At 44.5% G+C, this 25,265-nt stretch overlaps 1 protein-coding gene across 1 annotated transcript in view; it reads left to right on the top strand.

Moving 5' to 3' along the window:
• LOC135057423 (ovostatin-like) overlaps positions 1-25,265 on the top strand; it is a 202,389-nt gene that overhangs the window by 166,746 nt on the left and 10,378 nt on the right. Inside the window, exons 25-30 of the mRNA XM_063963315.1 lie at positions 834-912; positions 2,180-2,333; positions 10,507-10,578; positions 13,038-13,200; positions 19,711-19,931; positions 20,054-20,269. Of these exons, the coding sequence (XP_063819385.1) occupies positions 834-912; positions 2,180-2,333; positions 10,507-10,578; positions 13,038-13,200; positions 19,711-19,931; positions 20,054-20,269 (905 nt within the window). The remainder of the gene's footprint in view (positions 1-833; positions 913-2,179; positions 2,334-10,506; positions 10,579-13,037; positions 13,201-19,710; positions 19,932-20,053; positions 20,270-25,265) is intronic.

A 25,265-nucleotide genomic window follows, 5' to 3' on the forward strand; every position in this document is an offset into this window, starting at 1 on the left:
CCCCTTTTCCACAACGGAGCAGACCTGGAATATCCCGGGTCGGCTCCGTTTACACTGCACCCAGGTGCAGTGTCTCCTGGCCGGCGCTTGGAGATGACGTCCTCTCCAAGCGCCAGAAAACTGTCAGATCGGGACCCTCGGGGCATGGCCTCAGTCCCGTTAGGCCATGCCCCCCAATTTGATGCTGCCCACCATCACGCTGGGGGCAAGCCCAGCACTCTGGAAGCTGCTGGGCTGCCCCCAGCCTCCGGCACACACTGTCCCGGCCAGCTCTGCTGTCTGCATAGCAGGACAGACAGCAGTGCTGACAGCATGCTCTTTCCCCCTCAACCTCTCGGGTCGGATGACACGGGTAACCCGTTTACACTAGACCCTTACCTGGGTCATTCCCGAGTCCAACCCAGGTAGCTACCCAGGTAGGATTCCCAGGTCACTTGGCCCAGATTTTTTTCTGAGGGAGGCGTTTCCACCACCAAAAAACCTGTGTCGATGCGCGGCCCTGTGCAAAAAACCAGGTTTTTTGAGCTAGTGGAAAAGGGGTATAAGTAAAATGCACTAATAGGACAAAATGATTCCGGACCTGAGCAACATCTAACCATAATTGAGACGTATGTGCCGGAAGGTGTGGTTAAGTGCAAAATATCTTTCAATATAACACCTTCAATGGTTTATGTAATGCTCACATTGCAGAGACCTCCTGTGACATTATGTGTAGCGCTATCTATAGGCAGCATGTTCTTGTACAGTTGGCCAGTTCAGATGTGTTCCCATGATATGGCCTTGCTAGAAAATAAGATTAATACTGTATTTTATTGTGATCTTCTCTTTTCTAGGGTATTATCGTCTGCTTTCCTTTTCCAATGGTCCCTCCTTTAATCTATTTAGGAATATGGGAAGAGAAGGGAATACATGGTAAGAGCAGAAGTGTGTAAAAGTTCAATTTGCAGGGGTCTAAGGAAGTTGATTGGGGGGGGGGGGGTGTTGGGGCATTGCTTGTCTGGGTAGGCTACAAGTTACACTCTAGGACGGAGTAACAAAGTTCTGATATAAAGAAAGGGACTATATCGATGTAGGTTCCAGGGTCATATATCTATTGAGCAATTCTGCCCTTAAAAAATGTGGAAACCAAGTATACCTGTCAAAAGGTAAATGGTAGATCTCCTGCTATCCTGTTGCCAGCCCCAGCCGCTGCAGTCCCCTTAGTGCGGATTTTGCCTGCATATGATAACGCCAACTTCATATGGTGCTTGCTCATTACTTACAATGCGGAGGGCGAGCCCATCTACCTATTCATTTACCCCCCGACAGCCACTTGCAGGCCCATCAGCCTATTGGTTGATCAGCTCTGCCTGCTGGAGGAGCTGCACATGCCTCTTTGTTGCTTTTCACCCAACACAGAAGTATAGTTGTCCAAAAGTGCAATCTGTTCAGGTTTCTGCTCAGGCGTTATGCAGGTGTAGACCACTGTGCAAGGACCATACACCTACCCGCCCTTAGGTGATTTTAATTAATGTATGTTACTTGCATTTCAAAGCAACAAATTAGAATAGGCAATATGAGAAAGAAATGTATCCAGGACTTACCTATCATTTGTCAGTATTGGGGATGTTAGGGACCCACCTGATACAGGTTCATCTTGCCGTGGTAGGTGGGCTTGCATTTTGTACGAACATCTACTACTCAAAGCCTTATTATAACTCCATGTTGGATTGTAGAGTTTATTATAATTATTCTGATTATTAGCATTTATAGTGTGCACCTGCATTTTTCTTCTGCATGGCAGCTTATAGAAGAGCCAAGATTGTTTTAGAGTGTGCTGTGACTGACCAAAGTTGGAGCACAGGGGTCCCAGGGAACATGTCTTTTGTTCTCCCCCCTTTATCTAGCTCTGATCTGTAGTGTTCTTCAGTGGCAGAAAATCTGCAGTGTACAATATAGAGAAATCTCTCCGTGAATATGAACTCGTTTTTTTTCCTCCATTTTATTTTATTTAATACCTTTTTTTTTTTTTTTTATTCTGATATTTCACTAGAAATGTTACATATTTACCTAGTCACTCTTTCATTATAACAATTTGTACTTTAGGTTTAGTGTTATGTTCAGTATAATATGCTTAGGGTTGGTTACTTCGCACACCCAAGGCTGTAATGTATGATAAGAGGTTTTGTTCCTTCTACAGGCTGACTGCTTTTGCGTTGAGGGTGCTTAATCTAATTAAAAAATATGTCTACGTTGATGAGACAAAACCACCGCAAATGCTCATTTGGTTGGGGAACACTCAACGTCTTGACAATGGCTGCTTTAAAGCCCGTGGGAATGTATTTGCGATGGAGGTGAGTGTCCCTAATAGAAAGTTCCCCAAGTATTACACTGAATAAACCCCATCTATGTTCTAGCACCTGATATAATTATTTAGGGAAAAAACATTAAAAAAATCAGTTATTTTATGTACTAAAAAATAGAGATGAGCGGGTTCGGTTTCTCTGAATCCGAACCCGCACGAACTTCATGTTTTTTTCACGGGTCCGAGCAGACTCGGATCCTCCCGCCTTGCTCGGTTAACCCGAGCGCGCCCGAACGTCATCATGACGCTGTCGGATTCTCGCGAGACTCGGATTCTATATAAGGAGCCGCGCGTCGCCGCCATTTTCACACGTGCATTGAGATTGATAGGGAGAGGACGTGGCTGGCGTCCTCTCCATTTAGATTAGGGTTGAGAGAGAGAGAGAGAGAGATTGACCTGAGGCTGTGATACTGTAGAAGAGAGTGCAGAGTTTAGTGACTGACGACCACAGTGACCACCAGACAGTGCAGTTGTTTGTATATATCCGTTCTCTGCCTGAAAAAAACGATACACACAGTGACTCAGTCACATACCATATCTGTGTGCACTGCTCAGCCCAGTGTGCTGCATCAATGTATATATATATCTGACTGTGCTCAGCTCACACAGCTTATAATTGTGGGGGAGACTGGGGAGCACTGCAGTGCCAGTTATAGGTTATAGCAGGAGCCAGGAGTACATAATATTATATTAAAATTAAACAGTGCACACTTTTGCTGCAGGAGTGCCACTGCCAGTGTGACTAGTGACCAGTGACCTGACCACCAGTATATATAATATTAGTAGTATACTATCTCTTTATCAACCAGTCTATATTAGCAGCAGACACAGTACAGTGCGGTAGTTCACGGCTGTGGCTACCTCTGTGTCGGCACTCGGCAGCCCGTCCATAATTGTATATACCACCTAACCGTGGTTTTTTTTTCTTTCTTTATAGTCATACTAGTTACGAGTATACTATCTCTTTATCAACCAGTCTATATTAGCAGCAGACACAGTACAGTGCGGTAGTTCACGGCTGTGGCTACCTCTGTGTCGGCACTCGGCAGCCCGTCCATAATTGTATATACCACCTAACCGTGGTTTTTTTTTCTTTCTTTATACATACATACTAGTTACGAGTATACTATCTCTTTATCAACCAGTCTATATTAGCAGCAGACACAGTACAGTGCGGTAGTTCACGGCTGTGGCTACCTCTGTGTCGGCACTCGGCAGCCCGTCCATAATTGTATATACCACCTAACCGTGGTTTTTTTTTCTTTCTTTATAGTCATACTAGTTACGAGTATACTATCTCTTTATCAACCAGTCTATATTAGCAGCAGACACAGTACAGTGCGGTAGTTCACGGCTGTGGCTACCTCTGTGTCGGCACTCGGCAGCCCGTCCATAATTGTATATACCACCTAACCGTGGTTTTTTTTTCTTTCTTTATACATACATACTAGTTACGAGTATACTATCTCTTTATCAACCAGTCTATATTAGCAGCAGACACAGTACAGTGCGGTAGTTCACGGCTGTGGCTACCTCTGTGTCGGCACTCGGCAGCCCGTCCATAATTGTATATACCACCTAACCGTGGTTTTTTTTTCTTTCTTTATACATACATACTAGTTACGAGTATACTATCTCTTTATCAACCAGTCTATATTAGCAGCAGACACAGTACAGTGCGGTAGTTCACGGCTGTGGCTACCTCTGTGTCGGCACTCGGCAGCCCGTCCATAATTGTATATACCACCTAACCGTGGTTTTTCTTTCTTTCTTTATACATACATACTAGTTACGAGTATACTATCTCTTTATCAACCAGTCTATATATTAGCAGCAGACACAGTACAGTGCGGTAGTTCACGGCTGTGGCTACCTCTGTGTCGGCACTCGGCAGCCCGTCCATAATTGTATATACCACCTAACCGTGGTTTTTCTTTCTTTCTTTATACATACATACTAGTTACGAGTATACTATCTCTTTATCAACCAGTCTATATATTAGCAGCAGACACAGTACAGTGCGGTAGTTCACGGCTGTGGCTACCTCTGTGTCGGCACTCGGCAGCCCGTCCATAATTGTATATACCACCTAACCGTGTTTTTTTTTTCTTTCTTTATACATACATACTAGTTACGAGTATACTATCTCTTTATCAACCAGTCTATATATTAGCAGCAGACACAGTACAGTGCGGTAGTTCACGGCTGTGGCTACCTCTGTGTCGGCACTCGGCAGCCCGTCCATAATTGTATATACCACCTAACCGTGGTTTTTTTTTCTTTCTTTATACATACATACTAGTTACGAGTATACTATCTCTTTATCAACCAGTCTATATTAGCAGCAGACACAGTACAGTGCGGTAGTTCACGGCTGTGGCTACCTCTGTGTCGGCACTCGGCAGCCCGTCCATAATTGTATATACCACCTAACCGTGGTTTTTCTTTCTTTCTTTATACATACATACTAGTTACGAGTATACTATCTCTTTATCAACCAGTCTTTATATTAGCAGCAGACACAGTACAGTGCGGTAGTTCACGGCTGTGGCTACCTCTGTGTCGGCACTCGGCAGCCCGTCCATAATTGTATATACCACCTAACCGTGGTTTTTTTTTCTTTCTTTATACATACATACTAGTTACGAGTATACTATCTCTTTATCAACCAGTCTATATTAGCAGCAGACACAGTACAGTGCGGTAGTTCACGGCTGTGGCTACCTCTGTGTCGGCACTCGGCAGCCCGTCCATAATTGTATATACCACCTAACCGTGGTTTTTCTTTCTTTCTTTATACATACATACTAGTTACGAGTATACTATCTCTTTATCAACCAGTCTATATATTAGCAGCAGACACAGTACAGTGCGGTAGTTCACGGCTGTGGCTACCTCTGTGTCGGCACTCGGCAGCCCGTCCATAATTGTATATACCACCTAACCGTGGTTTTTTTTTCTTTCTTTATACATACATACTAGTTACGAGTATACTATCTCTTTATCAACCAGTCTATATATTAGCAGCAGACACAGTACAGTGCGGTAGTTCACGGCTGTGGCTACCTCTGTGTCGGCACTCGGCAGCCCGTCCATAATTGTATATACCACCTAACCGTGGTTTTTTTTCTTTCTTTATACATACATACTAGTTACGAGTATACTATCTCTTTATCAACCAGTCTATATTAGCAGCAGACACAGTACAGTGCGGTAGTTCACGGCTGTGGCTACCTCTGTGTCGGCACTCGGCAGCCCGTCCATAATTGTATATACCACCTAACCGTGGTTTTTTTTTCTTTCTTTATACATACATACTAGTTACGAGTATACTATCTCTTTATCAACCAGTCTATATATTAGCAGCAGACACAGTACAGTGCGGTAGTTCACGGCTGTGGCTACCTCTGTGTCTGCACTCGGCAGGCAGTCCATAATTGTATACTAGTATCCATCTCCATTGTTTACCTGAGGTGCCTTTTAGTTGTGCCTATTAAAATATGGAGAACAAAAATGTTGAGGTTCCAAAATTAGGGAAAGATCAAGATCCACTTCCACCTCGTGCTGAAGCTGCTGCCACTAGTCATGGCCGAGACGATGAAATGCCAGCAACGTCGTCTGCCAAGGCCGATGCCCAATGTCATAGTACAGAGCATGTCAAATCCAAAACACCAAATATCAGAAAAAAAAGGACTCCAAAACCTAAAATAAAATTGTCGGAGGAGAAGCGTAAACTTGCCAATATGCCATTTACGACACGGAGTGGCAAGGAACGGCTGAGGCCCTGGCCTATGTTCATGGCTAGTGGTTCAGCTTCACATGAGGATGGAAGCACTCAGCCTCTCGCTAGAAAAATGAAAAGACTCAAGCTGGCAAAAGCAGCACAGCAAAGAACTGTGCATTCTTCGAAATCCCAAATCCACAAGGAGAGTCCAATTGTGTCGGTTGCGATGCCTGACCTTCCCAACACTGGACGTGAAGAGCATGCGCCTTCCACCATTTGCACGCCCCCTGCAAGTGCTGGAAGGAGCACCCGCAGTCCAGTTCCTGATAGTCAGATTGAAGATGTCAGTGTTGAAGTACACCAGGATGAGGAGGATATGGGTGTTGCTGGCGCTGGGGAGGAAATTGACCAGGAGGATTCTGATGGTGAGGTGGTTTGTTTAAGTCAGGCACCCGGGGAGACACCTGTTGTCCGTGGGAGGAATATGGCCGTTGACATGCCAGGTGAAAATACCAAAAAAATCAGCTCTTCGGTGTGGAGGTATTTCACCAGAAATGCGGACAACAGGTGTCAAGCCGTGTGTTCCCTTTGTCAAGCTGTAATAAGTAGGGGTAAGGACGTTAACCACCTCGGAACATCCTCCCTTATACGTCACCTGCAGCGCATTCATAATAAGTCAGTGACAAGTTCAAAAACTTTGGGTGACAGCGGAAGCAGTCCACTGACCAGTAAATCCCTTCCTCTTGTAACCAAGCTCACGCAAACCACCCCACCAACTCCCTCAGTGTCAATTTCCTCCTTCCCCAGGAATGCCAATAGTCCTGCAGGCCATGTCACTGGCAATTCTGACGATTCCTCTCCTGCCTGGGATTCCTCCGATGCATCCTTGCGTGTAACGCCTACTGCTGCTGGCGCTGCTGTTGTTGCTGCTGGGAGTCGATGGTCATCCCAGAGGGGAAGTCGTAAGCCCACTTGTACTACTTCCAGTAAGCAATTGACTGTTCAACAGTCCTTTGCGAGGAAGATGAAATATCACAGCAGTCATCCTGCTGCAAAGCGGATAACTGAGGCCTTGACAACTATGTTGGTGTTAGACGTGCGTCCGGTATCCGCCGTTAGTTCACAGGGAACTAGACAATTTATTGAGGCAGTGTGCCCCCGTTACCAAATACCATCTAGGTTCCACTTCTCTAGGCAGGCGATACCGAGAATGTACACGGACGTCAGAAAAAGACCCACCAGTGTCCTAAAAAATGCAGTTGTACCCAATGTCCACTTAACCACGGACATGTGGACAAGTGGAGCAGGGCAGGGTCAGGACTATATGACTGTGACAGCCCACTGGGTAGATGTATGGACTCCCGCCGCAAGAACAGCAGCGGCGGCACCAGTAGCAGCATCTCGCAAACGCCAACTCTTTCCTAGGCAGGCTACGCTTTGTATCACCGCTTTCCAGAATACGCACACAGCTGAAAACCTCTTACGGCAACTGAGGAAGATCATCGCGGAATGGCTTACCCCAATTGGACTCTCCTGTGGATTTGTGGCATCGGACAACGCCAGCAATATTGTGTGTGCATTAAATATGGGCAAATTCCAGCACGTCCCATGTTTTGCACATACCTTGAATTTGGTGGTGCAGAATTTTTAAAAAAACGACAGGGGCGTGCAAGAGATGCTGTCGGTGGCCAGAAGAATTGCGGGACACTTTCGGCGTACAGGCACCACGTACAGAAGACTGGAGCACCACCAAAAACTACTGAACCTGCCCTGCCATCATCTGAAGCAAGAAGTGGTAACGAGGTGGAATTCAACCCTCTATATGCTTCAGTGGTTGGAGGAGCAGCAAAAGGCCATTCAAGCCTATACAATTGAGCACGATATAGGAGGTGGAATGCACCTGTCTCAAGTGCAGTGGAGAATGATTTCAACGTTGTGCAAGGTTCTGATGCCCTTTGAACTTGCCACACGTGAAGTCAGTTCAGACACTGCCAGCCTGAGTCAGGTCATTCCCCTCATCAGGCTTTTGCAGAAGAAGCTGGAGGCATTGAAGAAGGAGCTAAAAGGGAGCGATTCCGCTAGGCATGTGGGACTTGTGGATGCAGCCCTTAATTCGCTTAACAAGGATTCACGGGTGGTCAATCTGTTGAAATCAGAGCACTACATTTTGGCCACCGTGCTCGATCCTAGATTTAAAGCCTACCTTGGATCTCTCTTTCCGGCAGACACAAGTCTGCTGGGGTTGAAAGACCTGCTGGTGACAAAATTGTCAAGTCAAGCGGAACGCGACCTGTCAACATCTCCTCCTTCACATTCTCCCGCAACTGGGGGTGCGAGGAAAAGGCTCAGAATTCCGAGCCCACCCGCTGGCGGTGATGCAGGGCAGTCTGGAGCGACTGCTGATGCTGACATCTGGTCCGGAGTGACCGCATCCAAGTAGGCACGTCACACAGTCCGTACTTATACTGGCAGGAAAAAGAGGCAATTTGGAGGCCCTTGCACAAACTGGCTTTATTCTACCTAAGTTGCCCTCCCACAAGTGTGTACTCCGAAAGAGTGTTTAGTGCCGCCGCTCACCTTGTCAGCAATCGGCGTACGAGGTTACATCCAGAAAATGTGGAGAAGATGATGTTCATTAAAATGAATTATAATCAATTCCTCCGCGGAGACATTGACCAGCAGCAATTGCCTCCACAAAGTACACAGGGAGCTGAGATGGTGGATTCCAGTGGGGACGAATTGATAATCTGTGAGGAGGGGGATGTACACGGTGATATATCGGAGGGTGAAGATGAGGTGGACATCTTGCCTCTGTAGAGCCAGTTTGTGCAAGGAGAGATTAATTGCTTCTTTTTTGGGGGGGGTCCAAACCAACCCGTCATATCAGTCACAGTCGTGTGGCAGACCCTGTCACTGAAATGATGGGTTGGTTAAAGTGTGCATGTCCTGTTTTGTTTATACAACATAAGGGTGGGTGGGAGGGCCCAAGGACAATTCCATCTTGCACCTCTTTTTTCTTTTCTTTTTCTTTGCATCATGTGCTGATTGGGGAGGGTTTTTTGGAAGGGACATCCTGCGTGACACTGCAGTGCCACTCCTAAATGGGCCCGGTGTTTGTGTCGGCCACTAGGGTCGCTAATCTTACTCACACAGTCAGCTACCTCATTGCGCCTCTTTTTTTCTTTGCGTCATGTGCTGTTTGGGGAGGGTTTTTTGGAAGGGACATCCTGCGTGACACTGCAGTGCCACTCCTAGATGGGCCCGGTGTTTGTGTCGGCCACTAGGGTCGCTAATCTTACTCACACAGCTACCTCATTGCGCCTCTTTTTTTCTTTGCGTCATGTGCTGTTTGGGGAGGGTTTTTTGGAAGGGACATCCTGCGTGACACTGCAGTGCCACTCCTAGATGGGCCCGGTGTTTGTGTCGGCCACTAGGGTCGCTAATCTTACTCACACAGCTACCTCATTGCGCCTCTTTTTTTCTTTGCGTCATGTGCTGTTTGGGGAGGGTTTTTTGGAAGGGACATCCTGCGTGACACTGCAGTGCCACTCCTAGATGGGCCCGGTGTTTGTGTCGGCCACTAGGGTCGCTTATCTTACTCACACAGCGACCTCGGTGCAAATTTTAGGACTAAAAATAATATTGTGAGGTGTGAGGTATTCAGAATAGACTGAAAATGAGTGTAAATTATGGTTTTCGAGGTTAATAATACTTTGGGATCAAAATGACCCCCAAATTCTATGATTTAAGCTGTTTTTTAGTGTTTTTTGAAAAAAACACCCGAATCCAAAACACACCCGAATCCGACAAAAAAAATTCGGTGAGGTTTTGCCAAAACGCGTTCGAACCCAAAACACGGCCGCGGAACCGAACCCAAAACCAAAACACAAAACCCGAAAAATTTCAGGCGCTCATCTCTACTAAAAAAGCCTAGTACATAAAATAAAAGCTCAACAAGCAAAAGAAGCATAAATGCAATAATAAAAAAAAGGAAATAAACCTAACGTGGGTTATGTAATAAGTTCCAATTTCAGCCTTATAATGGATTACCGCTTCAAATTTAGCAGCAGTGTATCTGAAATCCTATTGTTCCATGAAATCCGAACCCTTTAAGTAACCGCCAATATGTAGGTGTCCTTTTAATAAACCTCCCACTTTGTCTGATGGGCCCTGTATGGATCCAATTATATTTTATGATTACCAATCTGGCTGCTTTAGACCAAATGGAAAATCCTAGCGTGAGCGCCAATTTCCCACCAGCCTTTTTTTTAAGCTGAACTTGACCTAGTCCCAAACATTTCCTTGTAGCATACGTATGCAGCAGACTGCAGTATGTGCATCATGGGGACTGTATTTGGGGAATGGGTGCACAATCATGTGACTAGACTTGTCTTGTGGTTAAAATAAAAGCTAAAATGTATATTCTATTTTTAAACAGGAATCGGACAATGATCTTTATACAACAGCTTACATGGCGATCACCCTCCTGGAAACTGAGTACAGCATAGGAGTAAGTAACTTATTCCATTATAAGAAATCAGAACATATATAAAAGGTTCACAAAGCTCATTGTGTACTTCTCATCTCAGTTCCTTTACACTCCTCCTTTCATCATTCTGCAATAGAACAATTATTGCCCTCCCCTACCCCTCATTTAAAAGATGACCTAAAATTTCACCAGAGCCTGAAGAAGGAAGGGTATATAGATGTATGTCCTGGTGTCTCCTTCCGCCCCCCCCCCCCCCCTTCCCCCTCCCCCTTCTTCCCCCTCTAGATTGACATTGATCAAAGTGTGGATGTTACCTTTGCCAAGATAAGTACAGGGTGAATCAAAACTCGCAGTTCACCCTTTTTGTTTCAAAAACTGACTTAGATTCAAGATGGCCGATTTCAAGATGGGGCCCATGTTCGGTGCATGCACTAAAAGATAGCCCACCTCACCCATACCTTACTGGAGTATTCCGTTTTCCCATTTCCGGCACAGATTTTGGGGGGGAAAAAGGGTGTACTGCGACTTTTGAATCACCTTGTATATATAAAGCATAATTCTCTTACTAGAAACTGTACAAAAGGCAAACTCAAAATAAATATCCATTTGTCTAAACCATTTACACATTACGCAACAGGGACAAATGCAGGATTTCTAGAGGTGGGTTTTCCAAATACAATCCACAATCTGCCACTCTGCGGAATGTTGGAGCGGGAGTCTGGGTGGAGTGGTAGAAGAACCTAGTAATGACCCTGGACTTTAATGTATACATTGTCCTTTTTATACACTGGATACTGTATGGAATACAGTATTAATATTTAACACTATAGATGCTCTATAATATAGGTTGTATCAAACCTTTAATATAAGTTAAAAAAATCGGTCAAAGGTTAAACATCCCGTAATAAATAGATACACAAATATAATAGAACTAGTAGGAGACAGAAATGTACATTTTAAGCACACATTCTCCCACCTCATGTGAAGGCTCCTGTCTCTTCTTACTGGTAGCTACTCTCTGGTCCAGTACTGCAAACCTGGTAGAAGAAGCTGCTACCACTGGGCATGTGCAGCAGTTCTGCTCTGTCCCTCAAACTGCATGCTGTGGCAGCAGATCTAGTAATTGTATTATATACTATTGCTATACTTGTCATAATTTGAGCTGGTGGCAAAGAGTAGGTGAGTTTCTGGGCAGCCGAACCCCCCTTCCCCTCCCCCTGCATTTGCCTATGCACAACCTAAAGTATTATAGCAGAGCTAAAACTATTGCAATCACAGAGTATTCTGAGACGTAGTACTTTGGGTCATATACTTATGTGATGGCTTTTTTATTTTTTTTCAGGATTTTTTTTTTTTTTAATCAGTAAGCGAAATGTTTGAACTGCAGTTTCTACAACCAATGTTTAATATCTGGTCTTGTGATGGTATCGCACTATGTGTGTGAAAGGACCATCACCACATATTTCTGTAATTTCCATAATAGTCCCTGCTAGTCGGCATGCTGGCTGTTGGGATTCTCAGTTGGTGGGATGTAGGGGGAGGTGTTGTGACCGGCGGTCTCCTGACCACCGGTCACATAACTACATCCCATCTTAACATACAGTATGGACACTTTGGCAGCTGCCCAGGGCGTCATGGTTCTAAGGGCCTTTTAGCAGATGCTCCCGGGGGTTTGTGCCTCTGGAGCTCCTTGGGAGGAAGGTAGAGAATGCTGCCTGGCTGTTCTGATTGCGAAGTATACATTTTCTACCACCTTCCTAGCTTACAGCCAGACATTGAATGGCTGTCAGCATGCTGATTGGTAGATGGCTGAAGCGATCCACCAATCGGAGTGCTGACAGCCATTCAATGTATAGAAACATGTTGAGAGATGGTGCGAGACCGCAGGAGGGGTAAGTTGCAACTTTTATTTTTTTACATTTTATTTCCGTGAATGGGCGGGTAGAGGCCCCAGGACATTGCTTTGCCCACGCCATACAATGCTGTTAAGACCGCACTGACTAAATGGAAGAGGGGACACTGCAGTCCATTGGCAGCAACACTCCTATCTATAGCCGGGGTAACTTGACATGACCATTATATAGCCATAAAGTTTCACGCCACAATTTAGTATAGTGCTTTAATGAGGTATTGTAGAAACACCATGATTTGTGTGGCCTCCAGGACATAATGGAACGTTTTGTAAGCAGAACATGGCAGTTGGTTTCCATGTTGAGTCGAGGAGGACTTCTTCAAAAATGACAAACTGCAGTGTTTCCCAAACTCTCTTCTCAAGGTTACGCTGGCCACTTGGGTTTTGAGGCTATCCATGATTAAACACAGGCTTAATTAGTACATCATTAGTACATCATTCACTTTTTGTTTTAACAACTCCCCTTTAAAATCTAGATGGCCCAGAGGACAAAGTTTGGGAATTATTGAGCTACAACTACTATAATACACACCTGGGTTTGGTACATTTAATTGCACTTGACTTCCAGAAAACACTGTTGGACGGCTGCATGGAGTGTCTGAAAAACGCATCCCGGTCTGAGCAGAAGATCCATATAGAGGTCTTGATGCTCTACGCATTCACATTGGCCAAAGAATGGGAATACAGTGACCCTCTGCTTGAGAAACTGATGAAAAAGGCAATCGTTGAGGGTATGACTTAATTTATTTGGCATGTTATTATATTAAATCTGTATCCCAGCACATTATGCACTGTGACGTGTAAATTACAGCGGCCATGATTGTCACTGTTGTGTTAAACACTTTTTACAAAAAAATTTGTTTTTATATATTTGGAATTCTTTTGCAACGAGAAGTTGCTGTTTGTCATACTATCTGCCACTTTAGTGACCCCTGGTGACCGGTTGAATACCTGCAACTGTTTTATCAATAGAACTATACGTAATTATGGCCCAGATTTATCTAAGCTTGGAGAGCGAGAAAGTACAAACCAATCGGCTCATAGCTGTCATTTTTCAAACACCACCTGTATTGTTGGGAGCTGACTGGTTTGTACTTTATCACTCTTCACACTTTGATCAATCTGTGCCTGTGTTTGAAGAGGTGCAGAATCCCAGTTGAATATTTCCAATCTCCTTCTTCTGCTTAATAAGACTATATATACAGCGCTAATAACTGGATGAGGGTTACAAAATTTATTAATAACCAATTAAGAAATGTTGCAACATATTATACATTAAAAATTATTATTATTATTATTATTATTATTATTATTATAGGGCAAGCACAACAGAATAAGCAAGGTATTACCACAATCGGAAGCAGGGATTTGCATATGCATATTGTACACGGAGATGTGCCACATTCCTGGGGTTGTATTCAACGTTCTCAGATGAATGTCCACAAAACCTTGAAAAAGACCTTTGTATGCTTGATTCCGGACAAGGATTAGTCCTATTGAAAGCTCTGGGTATAAAGCTGTTGGCTACAGCGAAACGCGTTGGTACAGAGGAGCTGGGCACTGCTGAATAATAATCCATACCTGGAGGTACATCTAGAAGTCCGCAACCATCTAAACGGGGAAACCTGCTATCATCCACATAACAACAGAAGACCAGAGCTTTCAATAGGACTAATCCTTGTCCGGAATCGAGCATACAAAGGTCTTTTTCAAGGTTTCAGGACATTCATCTGATAACGTTGAATACAACCCAAGGACTGTGGCATATCTCCATGGACAATATGCATATGCAAATCCCCAGCTTCCGATTGTGGTAATACCTAGCTTATTACGCTGTGCTTGCCCTATAATAATAATAATAATAATCATCATTTTTAACAGAGATGTGCGGCAGGCACTTTTCGTGTTTTGTGTTTTGGTTTTGGTTCTAATTCCACTTTCGTGTTTTGGTTTTGTCTTGGTTTTGCCAAAACCACCCTTTCGTGTTTTGGTTTTGGTTTTGGATCTGGATGATTTTTGAAAAAAAACATAAAAACAGCTAAAATCACAAAATGTGGGGGTAATTTTGCTCCTATGGTATTATTAACCTCAATAACAATCATTTCCACTCATTTCCAGTCTATTCTGAACACCTCACACCTCACAATATTGTTTTTAGGCCTAAAAGTTGCACCGAGGTGTCTGTATGACTAAGCTAAGCGACACAAGTGTGCGGCACAAACACCTGGCCCATCTAGGAGTGGCAATACAGTTGCAGACAAGATGGCACTATTCGAAAACTAGTCCCCAAACAGCACATGATGCAAAGAAGAAAAAGAATTGTAATGAGGTAGCTGTATGACTAAGCCAAGCAACACAAACAATTGGCCCATCTAGGTGTGGCACTGCAGTGGCAGACAGGAGGGCAGATATCAAAAAAAGGCCCCTAACAGCACATCATGCAAAGAAGAAAAAAAGGTAGGCCTAAGCTAAGCGACACAACCACCTGGCCCATCTAGTAGTGTCACGCAGTGGCTGAATGTCGAGAGTGGGCCGCAATTGTTCGGTCCACTGACAGCATCTCCAGCACGCTCCAGTCACTTTAAAAAAAATCTGCATATGGTGGACTTATACAGCAGTACCCCAGGACTAATACAGCAGTGACATGGCCTGCAGGACTATTGGCATTCCTGGGGAAGGAGGAAATTGACACTGAGGGAGTTGGTGGGGTGGTTTGCGTGAGCTTGGTTACAAGAGGAAGGGATTTACTGGTCAGTGGACTGCTTCCGCTGTCGCTCAAAGTTTTTGAACTTGTCACTGACTTATGATGAATGCGCTGCAGTGACGTATAAGGGAGGATGTTCCGAGGTGGTTAACGTCCTTACCCCTACTTATTACAGCTTGACAAAGGCAACACACGGCTTGACACCTGTCGTCCGCATTTCTGTTGAAATACTTCCACACCGAAGAGCTGATTTTTTTTGGTATTTTCACCAGGCATGTCAATGGCCATATTCCTCCCACGGACAACAGGTGTCTCCCCGGGTGCCTGACTTAAACAAACCACCTCACCATCAGAATCCTCCTTGTCAATTTCCTCCCCAGCACCAGCAACACCCATATCCTCCTCATCCTGGTGTACTTCAACACTGACATCTTCAATCTGACTATCAGGAACTGGACTGCGGGTGCTCCTTCCAGCACTTGCAGGGGGCGTGCAAATGGTGGAAGGCGCATGCTCTTCACGTCCAGTGTTGGGAAGGTCAGGCATCGCAAACGACACAATTGGACTCTCCTTGTGGATTTGTGATTTCGAAGAACGCACAGTTCTTTGCTGTGCTTTTGCCAGCTTGAGTCTTTTCATTTTTCTAGCGAGAGGCTGAGTGCTTCCATCCTCATGTGAAGCTGAACCACTAGCCATGAACATAGGCCAGGGCCTCAGCCGTTCCTTGCCACTCCATGTGGTAAATGGCATATTGGCAAGTTTACACTTCTCCTCCGACGATTTTATTTTAGATTTTTGAGTCCTTTTTTTACTGATATTTTGTGTTTTGGATTTTACATGCTCTGTACTATGACATTGGGCATCGGCCTTGGCAGACGACGTTGATGGAATTTCATCGTCTCGGCCATGACTAGTGGCAGCAGCTTCAGCACGAGGTGGAAGTGGATCTTGATCTTTCCCTATTTTTGGAACCTCAACATTTTTGTTCTCCATATTTTAATAGGCACAACTAAAAGGCACCTCAGGTAAACAATGGAGATGGATGGATACTAGTATACTTATGGATGACGAGTGACTGACGACACAGAGGTAGCTACAGCCGTGGACTACCGTACTGCGTCTGCTAGTATAGAGATGATAATTAATGATATAAAAAAATAATATACTGTAGGTATATATAATATAATGACGGACCTGGTGGACACTGTCAGCAGACTCCTAAACTACTAGTATAAAGAAGATAGAAAAAAAACCCCCACCACAGGTAGGTAGGTATACAATTATGGACGAGCACTGACGACACAGATATAGCCACAGCCGTGGCCTACCGTACTGTGTCTGCTAGTATAGATAATATACTATTACTACTGTAGGTATATAATATAATGACGGACCTGGTGGACACTGTCAGCAGACTCCTAAACTACTAGTATGAAGAAGATAGAAAAAAAACCCCCACCACAGGTAGGTAGGTATACAATTATGGACGAGCACTGACGACACAGAGATAGCCACAGCCGTGGCCTACCGTACTGCGTCTGCTAGTATAGATAATATACTATTACTACTGTAGGTATATAATATAATGACGGACCTGGTGGACACTGTCAGCAGGCTCCTAAACTACTAGTATGAAGAAGATAGAAAAAAAACCCCCACCATAGGTAGGTAGGTATACAATTATGGACGAGCACTGACGACACAGAGATAGCCACAGCCGTGGACTACCGTACTGCGTCTGCTAGTATAGATAATATACTATTACTACTGTAGGTATATAATATAATGACGGACCTGGTGGACACTGTCAGCAGACTCCTAAACTAATAGTATGAAGAAGATAGAAAAAAAAAACCCACCACAGGTAGGTAGGTATACAATTATGGACGAGCACTGACGACACAGAGATAGCCACAGCCGTGGCCTACCATACTGCGTCTGCTAGTATAGATAATATACTATTACTACTGTAGGTATATAATATAATGACGGACCTGGTGGACACTGTCAGCAGACTCCTAAACTACTAGTATGAAGAAGATAGAAAAAAAAAACCCACCACAGGTAGGTAGGTATACAATTATGGATGAGCACTGACGACACAGAGATAGCCACAGCCGTGGACTACCGTACTGCGTCTGCTAGTATAGATAATATACTAAATATATTACTACTGTAGGTATATAATATAATGACGGACCTGTTGGACACTGTCAGCAGACTCCTAAACTACTAGTATGTTGAAGATAGAAAAAAAAAACCCCACCACAGGTAGGTAGGTATACAATTATGGACGAGCACTGACGACACAGAGATAGCCACAGCCGTGGCCTACCGTACTGCGTCTGCTAGTATAGATAATATACTATTACTACTGTAGGTATATAATATAATGACGGACCTGGTGGACACTGTCAGCAGACTCCTAAACTACTAGTATGAAGAAGATAGAAAAAAAAAACCCACCACAGGTAGGTAGGTATTCAATTATGGACGAGCACTGACGACACAGAGATAGCCACAGCCGTGGACTACCGTACTGCGTCTGCTAGTATAGATAATATACTATTACTACTGTAGGTATATAATATAATGACGGACCTGGTGGACACTGTCAGCAGACTCCTAAACTAATAGTATGAAGAAGATAGAAAAAAAAAACCCACCACAGGTAGGTAGGTATACAATTATGGACGAGCACTGACGACACAGAGATAGCCACAGCCGTGGCCTACCGTACTGCGTCTGCTAGTATAGATAATATACTATTACTACTGTAGGTATATAATATAATGACGGACCTGGTGGACACTGTCAGCAGACTCCTAAACTACTAGTATGAAGAAGATAGAAAAAAAAACCCCACCACAGGTAGGTAGGTATACAATTATGGATGAGCACTGACGACACAGAGATAGCCACAGCCGTGGACTACCGTACTGCGTCTGCTAGTATAGATAATATACTAAATATATTACTACTGTAGGTATATAATATAATGACGGACCTGGTTGACACTGTCAGCAGACTCCTAAACTACTAGTATGAAGAAGATAGAAAAAAAAACCCACCACAGGTAGGTAGGTATACAATTATGGACGAGCACTGACGACACAGAGATAGCCACAGCCGTGGACTACCGTACTGCGTCTGCTAGTATAGATAATATACTAAATATATTACTACTGTAGGTATATAATATAATGACGGACCTGGTGGACACTGTCAGCAGACTCCTAAACTACTAGTATGAAGAAGATAGAAAAAAAAACCCCACCACAGGTAGGTAGGTATACAATTATGGACGAGCACTGACGACACAGAGATAGCCACAGCCGTGGACTACCGTACTGCGTCTGCTAATATAGAGATGATAGAGATGGAAAAAAAAAATATAACACTACTGTAGGTAAATATTTATATAATATAATGAATGACGGACCTGCTGGACACTGTCAGGAGAATGCGTTTATAGAATAAAAAAAAAAAAAACACCACAGGAGTGTTTAACTTTTTCAGGCAGACAATATACTGGTGGTCACTGGCAGCAAAAGTGTGCACTTTACTCCTGCTATAACTGCTCCCCAGTCTCCCCCACAATTAAGCTGTGTGAGCAGTGAGCACTCAGCACAGTCAGATATACATAGATGATATATCATGCAGCACACTGAGGCTGAGCACAGATATGGTATGTGACTGTGTATCGTTTTTTTTCAGGCAGAGAACGGATTATAAATAAAACTGGTGGTCACTATCAGCAAAACTCTGCACTGTACTGAGTACTCCTAATGCTCCCCAAAATTAGTAGTAAATCAATCAACTCAAGTGTCTCTCTAATCTAATCTAATCTAAACAGAGAGGACGCCAGCCACGTCCTCTCCCTATCAATCTCAATGCACGTGTGAAAATGGCGGTGACGCGCGGCTCCTTATATAGAATCCGAGTCTCGCGAGAATCCGACAGCGGGATGATGACGTTCGGGCGCGCTCGGGTTAACCGAGCAAGGCGGGAGGATCCGAGTCTGCTCGGACCCGTGCAAAAAAGGCTGAAGTTCGGGCGGGTTCGGATTCCGAGGAACCGAACCCGCTCATCTCTAATTTTTAATGTATAATATGTTGCAACATTTTTTAATTGGTTATTAATAAATTTTGTAAACCTTATCCAGTTATTAGCGCTGTATGTGTGTGTGTGTGTGTGTGTGTGTGTGTGTGTGTGTGTGTGTGTGTGTATGTATGTATATATATATATATAATTTCATTAGTCCCTTTAGATAGATTATCTATCTATCTATCTATCTATCTATCTATCTATCTATCTATCGGGACTAACTAGCCCTTTTTATCAGCAGCTCAAGGGTAAAACATCTTGTTTCATTTGCGCCATTCCTATTACTTCGGTAGTTTCCTTCTGCTCCTCCTTCTGCTGATTTCCAAAAGAACGAGAGGTCAACCTACAGTGATAGTAATCCTCACACTCTACTCTGTAATACTGGCATTTGCCGTTGGTAACCCGATACTACAATGATGCTTCTCCGCAGGTGGCACTATACACTGGGAGCGAGAACAGATGCCCGAGAGACCGCGGGTTCCATTCTTCTTGCCTCCATATGCCTCCACGGAAGTGGATATTACATCTTATGCGTTACTGAGCATGGCAGCACGGCCCACTATTTCCCAAGAAGAACTCACAAAAATGGCCCAGATTGGAACGTGGCTGTCCCGCAATCTGAATTCACATGGGGGCTTTGGTTCCTCACAGGTAATTGTGAAAGGCTGCTGTGGTGCAGCATTTACTGTAACAAGAGCAAACCTATTTAGTCTTCTCTCCAAACAGACTCTTATCACCCTGAAAGCTCATCCACCTCCGTCCTTTTCTTCCAGTCCACTGTTGTAGGTATCCAGAGCCTTACTGCACTTGGACAACTGCTGTACACGCCGAATGCCCAGCAGACGGTGGCAATCAAAAGGGGCAATGGGGATGTTGGCAGTTTTAATCTAAATAAAAACAACAGGCTATTGGTCCAGAGACAGCCCCTTCCTGATGCTAAAGGAGACTACAGCTTGGAAGTTGGCGGAACGGGATGGTGCCTTGTACAGGTAACATTATTAAATCCGCCACACTGATAGTAACTTTATCTGTGTATTCTGCTCACTGACATTTATGTTAAGTTGCGGAATCTAGCAGACATTTTATACTGTACGAAGCTCAATACTATTTCCGCTTAAAACCCAGACCAAGACTTTATTGCATCCATGGAGGGGGGAGGGGGGGGGGGGGGTTGCATCATAAAATTTTCTGTTACGTGACATCCTGGCCATAAGCAAGAATGGGGATTAAAGGGATAGTGACGTGTCTTGCAGAATAGAGTTTTTGGCGCGTCTTCTGGCTACAAAATCATTACATAACTTTATCATTTTAGGTTGAATTATAAACCCTTTATGATCCCTTGTACATTTAAATGGACATTATAAAATGTAGTTAATAGCAACGTCCCATTTAATTAAATGTATGGAACCATTGTGATCATTTTCCGGCTGATGCTAGAGAATCAAAAATATTGAATTGGAACACTATGCAAAGTTTTGGTGTACGAGCCGCAACGCTTTCTGGCCTAAAGACGAATATGACCAAACTGCATTTGGTTTTTTTGGAGGGGGGGGGTTTACATAGGGCCTCATTCGCTTACTGTACCAACGTCTTTACTGGAATACCCCGCACACATGCAATGGGTCGTGAAGGGTTAATTTCAAATTATTGAAGTGCTTGCCATGAAAGGGTTGCAAGCACACACATGAGATGATGATAATAATAATTATTAATTATTATTATTATCCTTTATTTATATGATGCAACAAGCGGAGACGTAACCAGAACTTTGTGGGCCACATAGCAATATATTGAAGGGGCACATATCCCAATGATTCTTGAGACCCCTCTCTGCAGCAGTTATTAATTATATGCCCCAAAATAGTGCCCTAGTTAATGTTATGCACTATAGTAGTGCCCTAGTTGATTTTCTGAACCATAGCTGTGCCCTAGTTGTTGATTTTATGAACCATTGTACTGTAGTTCCCTAATTTACATGATGTCCCATTGTAGCACTGCCAGTACACATTATGCCACACAATACCCCCAATTCACATTGACAGTGTCCCCAGTTCATATTATGCCAGATTAGTGCCCCCAGTTCGTATTGTGCCACATTAAAGTGCCCCGGTTCTTATTCTGTAACATTATAGTGTCCTCCACATCACAATGAGCAGATCAGTTTATGCCACATAACAGTGCCCCCCTTACCATTATAATATCCACTACACACACCTGTCTCGGGTCAGGCTGGGCAATGGATCAAATCGGGGAAATTGGTATTCCACTGTATAACCTGGGTCCAGGACCCCCTAAACTTCTGGGCCCCATAGCAATGGCACTGCTTGCACCCACTCTAGTTACCCCGATGACCACAAAGGGTTCTGCAGCACCTAACAAAGTACATAAGCAAAATAAGAAAACGGTGACCTACAGTACAAGACAATCAGGACAAGGACTACAGTATGTCTTATAAATGTTGCACATTTGCAGTTGCAACACACAGCAGCAGGTATATTGGAGTCAGCACTTAGTCTTTGGGTATTAGAAGTTTTATGTTCCGCTTTTCTTTTGGCTTTCTATAATACGTATGTCCTTCAGTTCCAATTGATGGAGGCTAGAATTGAAATAGTCAAAATACATGGTTTTCTCTAGGGCCGCTAGCTGGGACCTGCTCTTGAGTGAGGAATATTTGAAGACTACCACCCCCAAATGCGCGTGCTCCAGGGAAAGTGGGCGTGGCTTCACATTTTGATATTATATCAAGCTATAAATATATATATTATCACACACCCCTCCTATCTATCTATCTATCTATCTATCTATCTATCTATCTATCTATCTATCTATCTATCTATCTATCTATCTATCTATACACACCACAATTAGCAGCCTTACACATAATGCCCATAGTAGTGCTCCTCACACATAACGTCCCAGTGTAGTGCCACTTAACACATAATGTCTCCCAGTGTAGTGCCATTTACACATAATGTCTCCAAGTCTAGTGCCAGATACACATCTGCCCCCAGTAGTGCTGCTCACCACCATAGGGCTCTGCTGACGCTGCGTGTGCCTCTCCTGCTCTTCAGTCTGGTCTCCTGTCTTCAAGTTCGGCGGCAGACATCTCAAATATGGCGCCGGTTTGTGAGCCAAACAGTAACCACCTCTGCCGGTCCACGAGCACTGTTTGGCTGACAATTCGAAGCCTGATTTCAGATTCCTGACTGGCGCCCTTAGGAGTCCGGTAGCTCTTAAGGAACGTTCCACGAGCCGAACCTGAAGCTACCTAGGGCTCATCTGCATTACTGATTTATGCTAAATCTTATAGCACCATACAACGGCTGATTCTGAGCTGCACGCTGCTGCGACCACTTTACCAAAAGAAATTGAGAGTATACAATATAATCAACGCACAGTATTTGCCCGGAGATTCACCACCCCTTTAATATACTCAAAATCCCTCACCTATAGACAGTCCCAGAAAAACTTTGATTAGGTCATTATTATCGTGGGGGTATATCTGTTCACTTCTGCACCCCACCCATCCCAAGGGGTTTTCTTCAAATATACAGTAATGTGTCTTCATAACCAGTGTCACAAAGCCAAGGCTCCTGTTTATCCAGTCTTGGAAATCTGAGCAACCTTAAACTGGCACTCTCTGACCTTCTTTTTTTTTTTAAAGGCGCCAGTCATTTACAAGGAAAAAACATTCCTTGTAAATGATTGCTGCTTTAAAAATAAACGTCCCAGATGAGCCGGCATCCCACAACTCCAGCAAAATCGTCCTCTGGACCCAGTGGCGGATCTAGACTTAACTTTTAGGGGGGGCGGTTTAAGAATTATGACTCCTCCCCCTAATCATAGCCCCTCTCACTTAATAATGCCCTTCCCGTTCGCTTCTAAATTTCCTATTGTTGCCATTACTAATAAAATGTTGCCAGTTAGTGGAGAGAACCCTGCGCACTGGTGATACAGACTGGCGAATCGCCATTCCTTCCATCAGGGGTGGTAGAGGCTAAGACAGTAGGGCAATTTTAAACATGCATGGGATAGACATAAGGATACTCTTACAAAGAAATAAGGATCAGATAAGGTTAGAGATAAAAAATAATGTAAAAAAAAAAAAAAGGGGCAGACTAGCTGGGCCAAGTGGTTCTTATCTGCTGACAAATTCTGTTTCTACAGCACACAGAATGAGCCGAAATTCACATTATAGCACACTGAATGAGCCGTAATTCACATTATAGAACATTGTATGAGCTGAAATTCACATCATAGCACAGTGAATGAGCCGAAATTCACATTGTAGCACACTTTATGAGCCGAAATTCACATTGTAGCACACTGTATGAGCCGAAATTCACATTATAGCACACAGTATGAGCTGACATTCACATTATAGCACACAGTATGATCCGAAATTCACATTATAGCACACTGAATGAGCCGAAATTCACATTATAGCACACTGACTGGGCCAAAATTCACATTATAGCATGCAGAATGAGCCAAAATTCACATTATAGCACACTGACTGGGCCGAAATTCACATTATAGCACACTGACTGGGCCAAAATTCACATTATAGCATGCAGAATGAGCCAAAATTCACATTATAGCACACTGAATGAGCCGAAATTCAAATTATAGCACACTGACTGGGCCGAAATTCACATTATAGCACACTGACTGGGCCGAAATTCACATTATAGCACACTGACTGGGCCGAAATTCACATTATAGCACACTGACTGGGCCGAAATTCACATTATAGCATGCAGAATGAGCCAAAATTCACATTATAGCACACTGACTGGGCCGAAATTCACATTATTTACAGCATGCAGAATGAGCCAAAATTCACATTATAGCAAACTGACTGGGCCGAAATTCACATTATTTACAGCATGTAGAATGAGCCGAAATTCACATTGCAGTACACTGAATGAGCCAAAATAATGCAGGGACATATACACTTTAGTTAGGAGAAGAGGGGGGAGACATGGAACACAGGCACTTTAGCTAGGAGCGGAGGGGGGAGACATGGAACACAGAGGACACACACACACACACACACACACACACACACACACACACACACTTTAGTTTGGAGGGTAGGAGACATGGCTGGCATACACTGACAGTGACACCTGCTGCAGCCAGCAGCATGAGGAGTCGGACGGAGGCCGGGTGCCGCCGCGGCATTGGGAACGAGGTGGAGAGCGGGGCAGCGCGGTGGGTGACGGGGGGGGGGAGAGAGAGAGCGTCCTGACGCGCATACAGGAAGGAGGGGGCGTGGTAAGAACAGAGGCCGCTCAGCCGCTGTATGCGCGTGAGGACGCTCTCTGTCTCTCCCCTTCCCCCGCCGTGCTGCACCGCTCTCCACCTCGTTCCCAACACCGCGGCGGGACCCGGCCTCCATCCCGGTGCCGGTATGTGTAGGGGGGGGGGGGGCGTTCGCCCTAATCGCCCCCCGCTAAATCCGCCACTGTCTGGACCCCACACAGTTCAAGTTTTCCAGGCCACCTGCCAGGTGCACTGTGTATCTCCAACTGTCCATTTTTATAAATGTATGGGTGACCTGGAAAACATGAAGTATGTTTGGGAACCTGTGCCTCTCTGTCTCTCCCCTTCCCCCGCCGCGCTGCACCGCTCTCCACCTCGTTCCCAACACCGCGGCGGGACCCGGCCTCCATCCCGGTGCCGGTATGTGTAGGGGGGGGGGGGCGTTCGCCCTAATCGCCCCCCGCTAAATCCGCCACTGTCTGGACCCCACACAGTTCAAGTTTTCCAGGCCACCTGCCAGGTGCACTGTGTATCTCCAACTGTCCATTTTTATAAATGTACGGGTGACCTGGAAAACATGAAGTATGTTTGGGAACCTGTGCAGTGTCCTAATGACTCATGTCTAACAGACGTTCGTTTACGAACAAGTTGTCCTCCATTCCCTACTCTACTCGGGCTGCCTCGTGGACCAATTTTGAGAACCACTAGCAGTCCAGG

Source organism: Pseudophryne corroboree, chromosome 3 (genome assembly GCF_028390025.1).
Source record: "Pseudophryne corroboree isolate aPseCor3 chromosome 3, aPseCor3.hap2, whole genome shotgun sequence".
In the NCBI taxonomy this organism is placed as follows: Eukaryota; Metazoa; Chordata; class Amphibia; order Anura; family Myobatrachidae; genus Pseudophryne; species Pseudophryne corroboree.